This window comes from Passer montanus, unplaced genomic scaffold, assembly GCF_014805655.1.
Source record: "Passer montanus isolate IOZ18808 unplaced genomic scaffold, ASM1480565v1 scaffold35, whole genome shotgun sequence".
In the NCBI taxonomy this organism is placed as follows: domain Eukaryota; kingdom Metazoa; phylum Chordata; class Aves; order Passeriformes; family Passeridae; genus Passer; species Passer montanus.
The window spans coordinates 8,583,263-8,592,082 of record NW_024368263.1 but is presented as its reverse complement, the minus strand read 5'-3'; the positions used below and the strand labels follow the sequence as shown (position 1 = coordinate 8,592,082).

Below are 8,820 nucleotides of genomic sequence, written 5' to 3'. Positions count from 1 at the left end.
CCCCCCTGCACCCCAGCCCCCGGCGCAGGTGGCGGGGCCGCGGCGGGGCCCCAGGGCGCGGCGGGGCTCTCCGCCAGCGTGCCGGGCTGCGCGGGGCCGCAGGGTGATGAGTCACGGCCGTGCCAGGCCTGCCGCCGCGGGGAGGGCGAGCGGCACGGGGAGGAGGAGCCGCCGGCCATGGCGGGGGGCTGATCCTGCCGCGGGCGGAGGAAGTCGTGTCCCGGCGGGGACCCCCCGAGCTGGGGCTGCCCGCGGGGCACCGTGCCCAGCGGCTTGGCCATGAGCCCGCGGAAGGTGATCATGCGGCGGTAGCACCAGCTGTCGCCGGCCGGGGGCTCGCGGGGGCTGCCGCTGCCGATGTTGTTGTTGGAGGAGCTGTTGGAGGCCCACGGGTGCCGCTGAGGCGGGGGGCTGGCAGCGGCGGGGGGGGGGGGGGGGGGGGGGGCGCGGGGGGGGCTGTCCTCGCCCAGCTCCAGCGCCACGCAGTCCGGCGGGGCCCCGCTCGGGCCCGCTGCGGCCCCGTACCCCGGCGGGCTGTAGGCGCAGTTCCCCGACGGCGAGACGCCCAGCGGGTCGGCAAAGACACCGGGCTGGAAGGCGGGGACGGGCCAGTCCTGGCCGCCCGGCTGGGGGGGCTCCTCCTCCAGCAGGTACCCCTCGGCCCCGTGGCTGGGGGACGGCTCGTAGCCCCGCGGCTCCTGCCCGGGGCAGGGGTAGGGGTAGTACTCGGCGCACTCCCAGGAGCCCTCGGCCGCGGGTGCGTGGCCCAGCAGCGGCTCCATGCTCAGGGACACGGTGGGGCTGCCCGACTCCGAGTCGTAGGTGCCGCCGCTGCGGCCGCCCTGGGCTCTCCAGCAGGCCGGGGGCCGCAGAGCACCCTGCTCGCCCGCCGGGCTGTAGGTGCACATGGCGTAGTCCAGCTCGGCGCTGCCCTCGCCGGGGCCCTCGATGCGGATGTAGTACTCGCTGCCCAGAGAGGGGCTGTGGGCACCCAGGATGGGCACCACGCCGGGCGCCGGCACCCCGGGGCAGCCAGACGCCTTGCACTCGTAGCAGGATGGGGACACCCCCAGGCTGAGCCCCGCCGTCGTGGCCGGGTAATAGAGGTCGTGGTAGCGGGCGGCGCTGCTGGGGCTCAGGGACCCCAGGGGGGCCTGGAAGTGCTCAGTCTTGGTGTGCTCCCACTTGTACTCGAAGTTGAGGCCGTGGCTGGTCTCCATGACGGTGAGGATGTCGTCCCCGTCCGAGGGGAACCCGTCGGCCGAGAACTGCTCCAGCAGCGGGAAGGACGAGAGCTCGGGGCCGTGGTGGCTGCCGCTGGCGCTGCCGTTGGGCTTCATGGAATTCCAGCGCTTCTCGAAGTCCTCCTCGGCCTCCGTGGCCCCCTTGGCGCACAGGTAGGACAGCAGCAGGTGCACCTCCTCGGCCGTGGGACGCTGCTCGGGCTGCAGCCAGCAGAACTGCATCACCTCGTACCTGCCGTGGGGAGCGGCCAGCGTCAGCCCGGCCCCCGCCCGTGCCGCGGGGCAGGGGAAGGGGGCACCTCGGGCTCCTCACCAGCGCTCCGACAGCGACAGCTTCAGCTGGGGCTTGGGCAGCTTCAGCTGCTGCTCCTTGATGGCGTAGGCCAGCACTTGGCGGTCAGAGTAGTGGTCGTAGGGCTGGCTGCCCAGCTCAAACAGCTCCCAGATGGTGACGCCCAGCGACCTGCGGGCATGGCACCATGCTGGGGGTGCAGGGACACCCCACCCTGCCCCGGAATGTCAACCCCAAAACCACCCCAGTGCATCCCATGAGGCTGCAGCCCCCTGTGCCCCCCAGAGCCGCTCACCAGACATTGCTGGCCTTGGTCTGGTCCACCACGAGCAGGTTGCCGTGCACCTCGTCGATGAGCTCGGGCGCGATCCAGCGCAGCGGCACCCACAGCTGGTCGGCCGTCACGAAGTAGTCGTCCTGCCAAGTGTGCAGGGTCAGTACGAGAAGAGAACGTCAATCCATGGCGTCAGGGACCGGCCACACCGCGGCACTGCCACCCCCCACCCTCCATCGCTGCCCTCCGTGCCCCTTGTGCCCCCACATCTGCCCCCGGCCTGTCCTGCACTGCTCCTGGCACCTACTGTCCCCTGTTGCCTCCCCTCCTTCCCCCCTCTGCCCCTCTGCTCCCCACCCGAGCCCCTCCAGACCCCCAGTTCAGCAGTCCCAGCTCTGCAGGAGCTGTGGGCAAACTGGAGAAGGACAGAGGCACAAATGGACGGGTGGGCTGTGCTGGCAGCTGCCTGCAGGGTCCTGTGCCTGGCAGAGGGGCACGTCTGGAGCAGCCCAGGCAGTGTCACCCCATTGGGTAGGTGCCAGGGCACACCGGGTGGCACTCAGGGTCCCTCACAGGTGGTCTGAACCCCCCTGCACCCCAGCAAACACAGGGGTGCCCCGACACTGCTGGGGAGGGGGGATGTGCGCGTGAGGGTGGGGGAAGGCTCAGTGGGGTCTGTGCCAGGGCGGGTGTGCGTGGGGGTACCGCGGGATCCCAGAGATCAGCCCCTGCCCCCTCCTCCCTCCAACCAGCCTTACTTTGTACTTGCAGTGCGAGAGCCCGTAGTCCCCGATCTTCACGGTGAGGTCGGCGGTGAGGAGGCAGTTCCGCAGGGCCAGGTCGCTGCCAAGCAAACCCGGGGCTGTCACCGGCACCGAGAGCGCGGGGAGCACCCACCGGGGAGCGGCTGCGGCGGCGGCGGGGCCGTTCCCCGCCCGGCTCCGGGCGTGCCCGTAACGCGGCTCTCAGTGCACAGCAGGAATGCCTGCCCGGCCCCAGCTGCGCCGCTGTCCGTCCGTCCATCCGTCACACGCCGAGCCAAGCAGAAGGCGGCTGTTCCCGGGCAACGTGAGCCCTGGCACGGGGCCGGGCTCCCGGGCGGCTGCCCCGGCTCTGGGCAGGTCACGCAGCCGGGCACAGGCAGGACCCTGCTGCAGCAGGGACCACCGGGGCTGCGCTGCCCTAAGGGAGTCCCTCTGCGGGCCCCATGTCCCCCTCCCACAGCTCGAGCACCCTCGTGGGGACCCACCTGCAGAGCCAGGATCGGGTGGGGACGCTCCGGTGGCCCCCGATGGCAGCACGCCCCCTCCTCAACAAAATCACTGATGCTGGAGTCTCCATCTGCAACTCACTCAGCACCAGGATATTGTTGGGCAGGAGGAGCAGTGGTGGGGCAGGAGCACTGGCACCTCGGGAACCCCCCTGCAGACCCCGCACTGCTCCCCCGGAATGCAGGACAGCCTACCTGTGGATGTAGTTGTTCCTGTGCAGGTGCAGGACGCCGCAGGCCACCTCGCACGCCATCCTCTGCAGGGTCAGCAGGTCGGGGGTCATGGCCTCGGCCCCCCGGCAGCTCCGCAGGTACCCCTTCAGGTCACCCTGCGGGCAGTGCCACTGTCACCCTCGTGCCCAGCACCCGGGGGCAGCGCGGGCAGCAGGCACAGGGACTCACCAGCGGGCAGAACTCCATCACCAGCAGGTACGGGGTGACCTCGGCGCACTGGGCCAGGCACTGCAGCAGGTTGGTGTGCTGGAGGGCTCTGCGTGGGCACAGCAACGGGGGCGTTTGTGCACTGCCACCCTGCCTGTGCTGGGACTGGCATGGGAGGGGCAGTGCAGCCCCCCAGAGCCATCACCCTTCCCGTGCCAGGGGAATGGCAGCTGTCCCCAGGAGCCATCGTCCTGCTGCACCGGGGCTGCCACAGGCGCTGCCGGGAGCGGGTACCAGCGCGTCCCAGCGCCCGCGATGTGTCACAAAGGGACATTTGTTCAGCTGTGCTGGGGCAGGAGCAGCCCCGTGCCCCCCCTGCTTGGCCCAGCTCTGCCCATGACCTCACTGCTGCCCCATGGCATGGCTGTGGCCCCTCACAGCCCTGGTCCTGCCACGATGTAGGGACAGAACTGTGCTGCCCCATAGCAAGGGGCAGCCATGGCTCTGCCCGGTAGCTGAAGGTGACACGGAGTGGATCTGCCCCCATGCCACAGCATCCTCACTGCCAGCACTGTGGAGTGACCCCAGAGGTACCTGTAGGGCTGTGCTTCTTCCAGGAACTGCATCTGGTCCTGCACACTGGCACTCGCCTTCAGCTCCTTCACCACCACCTGGGTGCTGCTGATGCCCGAGTTCACCTCCCCCAGGAACACCTGGTGTGAGGGACAGGCTCGTTCCTCCATCCACACCCCAAACCCCCCTGGCACAGCCGAGGCCCCCATCCCACCGGGGTGGGGTGTCCAGGGGTCCCTGGCCCCGGGCTCACCTTGCCGAACCAGCCATGGCCGATCTCCTTCAGGTACAGCAGGCTCTGCCGCCCCAGGTCCGCCGACTTGAGGAGCTGCACTGTAACAGAGCCCATCCAGCTGCCCGCGTGTCCCCCTGCCCACATCTCCCCCTGCCCATCTGCCTGAGCTCCCCACCAGTCCCAGCCAAGCCCTGCTGTCCTCACCGTGCCACCTGGTGCCAGGCCTTCTGCCACCCCAGGATGCTCCGGAGCACCCATCCCCAGGAGTCCTGCATCCCAGGCATCCTCGTCTCCAGGCATCCTCCCACGATCGGGGGACGTGGGGTATCAGTGTCCCCGAGCAGGATGGCAGCAGAGCTGGCTCCCTGCCCCTTCTCCTCCGCAGGGTGTGCAGAGCTGAGCCCGGCACAGCGCTGGCATTTAGCCCCCTCCCGGCCCCCCCGGCACAGTCCGGCCCCTCGGGAGCCTGTGCCAAGGGCAGGCAGCAATGGGACCATTGTTGGTCCTTTCTGCCCCCCCAGCTGTGGCCATTCTTTGGGCAGGCAGTGACACGGGGTGGGAGGGGGCACAACCAGGCACCCCCCACATTCCTCTCCTACTCAGGGCCTTGTTTACGTGGGACCAGGACTCGTGGATGTCACCGCTCAGGGTGGCCGTGTCCTGTCCCACCGCGGTGCTGCTCCCCGGGCTGGGACACGCAAGTGCCTGGAGGCAGGGACAAGGGACCCTCGCACAGGGGGACCCTGCAGCGCTCCCCAGGGACTGCGGCTGCCTGTCCCTTGCCAGGGCTCCGCTGGAGCTGTCTCTCCACTGCAGGGGACACCCAGCATCCCCAAATCCCCCCATGCCCAGTGATGAGAGACCCCAACTGCAGCATGCAGGGGTCCTGCCCTGCCCAGGCTTACCTGAGCGCCCCGGCTGCTTGGCCATGGGCAGGGACACCTTGGTGAGGGGCAGGACATAGACCTCGGGGCCATGCTGGGGGGCAGGCGAGCCCTGGGCCGACAGCTCTGTCACGTAGTCGTCCCCCTCGGCGTTCTCAAACTCCTGGTTCAGGGCACAGGGGGGTGACACACCGAGTACGACAACTGACCCCATGGGCTCCCCACTGCTCTAGTGCCCCACACACCCCTCTGCCCCGACAGGCTCATGGGGGCCCCAAAATGCCCCCCTCCCTGCACACAACCCTGCCCGCCCTCGGGGGAGGCACACCCTCCCCACCAGCCATGCCATTACCTGTCTGCTCCACCCCGGCAGCCCCCGGCTCCCAAAAGCCGCCCGGGCGAGCAGGTAGGTGACGGTGAGCATCTCGCCGTGCCAGGCTGTGCCTCATGGCGCTGCCGACCCCCCCGGCACCGCACCGTGTGCCATGTGCCACCGCGGGCCACGCGCGGACACCGGCCCGGCCGCTCGCACATAAATAGGGGTGCGGGGGCACCAGGGGGTCACTGTCCCCCCCGGCACGGCGAGGTGCTCCGGCGGTGTGGGACGTTACACAACACCCGGCGTGTCCCCCCAGCCTGACCCCCTCCCGCCGCGGGCGCCACAAGCCTCCACAAAAATCTCAGCAATTAGGGAAAAAGCGTTTTCTCGGCACATTCTGTGCCTGTGAGGTCAGGGTGCCTCCCACCCTCGGGGGCGTGCGGGTGGGACCGGGCCCTTAACCGTGCCGTGGCCTGGCCCCGCACGGAGCCGGGAGCACGGATGGGTCAGGATACGACCCCAAGGATCCTGAATCCCACAGATCCACGCTCTGTGGAGCTGGGATCCAGGATTTAACCCCCAGTGTGCTGAGCCCCGCAGCCCCGGCAGGCAGCAAGGGGCTGAACCCCTCCCTCCCAGCGCTGCTGTCCTCAGCCAGGACACATCCAGCCCTGGCGCTGGGGCGGAGAATTCTGCACCAGGAACATCCAGACACCTCCATCCCTCGCTGAGCCCTGGGAAGAGCCCCCCACCCTGGCCTGGGAACCCCTCCTGGCCCCTCAGCTCACCTTGAAGCCAATGTCCCCCTTCTTGCAGCACAGACAGGCCAACATGAGGAAGATGAAGGTGAAGAGCCCCGAGAAGGAAACGGCCACAACAGCCAGCGAGGAGGACCAGGAGAGCTCACTAAGGGGGGTGCCGTCTGTGGGGACACGAGGTGGTCAGGGCTGGGGGCACCAGGGAGGGGTCACGGGGCATGGGAAAGGGACACGGCGGCACTGGCTGGGCACCGCATCCTCGGGGCACCAGCACACCCCAAATCCCAGCACCTGCCACCCCACTCCAGCTGTGCGGTGCCCCATGGGGTGGCAGGGCACACAGTGGCAGTGGAGGTGGCCGTGTCACAGCTGCCCATCCCCAGCAGGCCCCGCTGCCAGCTGCAGCTGCCACATTACTATTCTGCCCGGAGCCTGCCCTAACAACCGGCGCCGTTGTGGTGGGAGCAGCCGGAAGGTCGTGGCACTGCCAGCGGAGCCGGTCACCAGAGACCCCCACAGCCCTGTGGTGCCCGGCTGGGACCGGGGCCCTGTGCTCAGCCATGAGCCTGGCACAGACCCCTGCCCGTGCCGTGGTCCCCCCTGGGTCACCAAGCCGGTGCCAGGGATGCTCGTGGCACACACGTGGCTCCAGCACGTGGCCCACAGGCATCCCTGTCCCTGTGCCCTGGCCACGCTGCCCTGCTCCAGAGCGGGCTCCCCTGTGTCCTTGAGACTGGCACCTGAAGGGCACCAGGGCTGGGGAAGGTTCCTCTGTGCTGGTGGGCACCGGCAGCACCCACTGCCCCCCAGGCACTGCCCAGCACCACAAGGGGTGGGCACAGGACACTCTGGCTCCTGGCATGGCCCCACGGGCCTTGGCACAGCCCAGCTATGCCAGGGAGCAGGGAAGGAGCTCCAGAGCCATCTTCTGAGGCTCGGGATGCAAAGCCGAACCTGGGAGGAGCGGGGGGCGGCGTGCCCCCCCTTCCAGCTGGTTTCCATGGTGAACACACTTTGTACCGCCAACGTCACCATTTTCCCTGGATAGTGGGACAGCAAAAGAGAAAATGACTCACTGAAAAGAGCCTTTGAACGGCAACGGGGAGCAGAGCACGGGGACAGGAGCCCGTCCGAGGGGAGTGTCAGCTGAGCTACCCCTCTGCTCGGGAACTGGAGGTTCCCAAAGAAAACAACAGGCCAGTGAGATCCCGCTGGCCCTGCCTCAGTTTCCCCACCTGCACAACCAGAGACCTGGGAGCCATGACCAGCCCAGACTGGTCATGGGCAAGGGCACCACACTGCCATGGCCCACTGGCACCTTCCCTCCCTGTGCCCACAGCAACGGCAGCAGGAAGTGTGGCATCATCTCAAATGCCAAATTATCCCAAATCCAGGTCAGATGCACCTGCAGCAGCAGCTGCTGGAGCACTGGAGTGCAGGGAGCACCAGGACACGAGGGACACCAGGACACAAGGGACACTGGGGCACAGGGCTGGCTGAGTGCAGCCTGAAGCACCCCAGGACTCTCAAGAGAAACCAGGGCCCCAAGCACATCCTGCCCTCCTTTCCCAGGCTCTGCCTCCCACTCTGCCAGCAGCAGGGAGGTTCCCCTGGCACCGAAGCCATGCCCTCCGCTGGCACCGAAGCCATGCCCTCCCCGGCTCAGGCTGAGAACGGCCAGCTCCGTGCATCCCGCAGAGCTGCGGCGGCGCTCGCAGCCCCTGCACCCAGCGGCCCCGCAGCCAGGGATCGCCCCCTCCCCCGCCAGCCCCGCGGCAGGGCACCCCTGGGGGCTGGGGCCATGGGCTGGGGGCAGCAGACAGGCCACAGCCCGCAGCCAGGGATCGCCCCCTCCCCCGCCAGCCCCGCGGCAGGGCACCGCGGCAGGGCACCCCTGGGGGCTGGGGGCAGCAGACAGGCCACAGCTCCAGGGACAGCCGCCCCAGCCTCACACCCAGCACTGGCAAACGGGAGCAGAAGGGACACGGGGGAAGAGGGGGATGCCAGATGCCGCGAGGTGCAGCGGGTGTAATGGGGTGCAGCGGGGTGCAACGGAGTACAATAGGGTGCATCAGGATGTAATGGGGTGCTGCAGGGTGCAGTGGGATGCAGCGGGGTCTAATGGGATGCAGTGGGGTACAATGGGGTGCAGTGAGGTGCAGTGGGGTGCAGCAGGGTACAATGGGGTGCAGCGGGGTGCAGCAGGGTGCAGTGAGGTGCAATGGGGTGCAGTAGGATGCAGCGGGGTCTAATGGGATGCAGTGGCGTACAGTGGGGTACAATGGGGTGTAGCAGGATGCAATGAGGTGCAGCAGGGTGCAATGGGATGCAGTGGGGTGCAGTGGAGTACAATGGGATGCAGTGGGGTACAATGGGATGCAGCAGGGTGCACTGGGGTGCAGCAGGGTGCAATGGGGTGCAGCAGGGTGCAGCAGCCGCCCTCCCACCCCACGAAGGCACCGCGCACCGCGGCCGGCACAGCCCTGCCCGCCTGTCCCCCGCCTGTTGCGTCGCCCACCCAGCGGGGTCGCGGCCCCTCGGCGGCTCCGAGCGGGCCCGGGCAGTGCCGGTGCGGGCCCGGGGCCGCTCC

General features: G+C 69.0%; 1 protein-coding gene across 1 annotated transcript in view; it reads right to left on the bottom strand.

Annotated features, from left to right (window-relative positions):
* AATK (apoptosis associated tyrosine kinase) overlaps positions 1-8,820 on the bottom strand; it is a 26,412-nt gene that overhangs the window by 9,789 nt on the left and 7,803 nt on the right. The window contains 11 exon segments of the mRNA XM_039715787.1: positions 1-14; positions 16-1,476; positions 1,558-1,707; positions 1,832-1,953; positions 2,569-2,653; positions 3,276-3,409; positions 3,483-3,570; positions 4,056-4,174; positions 4,288-4,367; positions 5,175-5,316; positions 6,261-6,394. The exon segment at positions 1-14 is cut by the window's left edge and continues 1,499 nt beyond it. Of these exon segments, the coding sequence (XP_039571721.1) occupies positions 1-14; positions 16-1,476; positions 1,558-1,707; positions 1,832-1,953; positions 2,569-2,653; positions 3,276-3,409; positions 3,483-3,570; positions 4,056-4,174; positions 4,288-4,367; positions 5,175-5,316; positions 6,261-6,394 (2,529 nt within the window).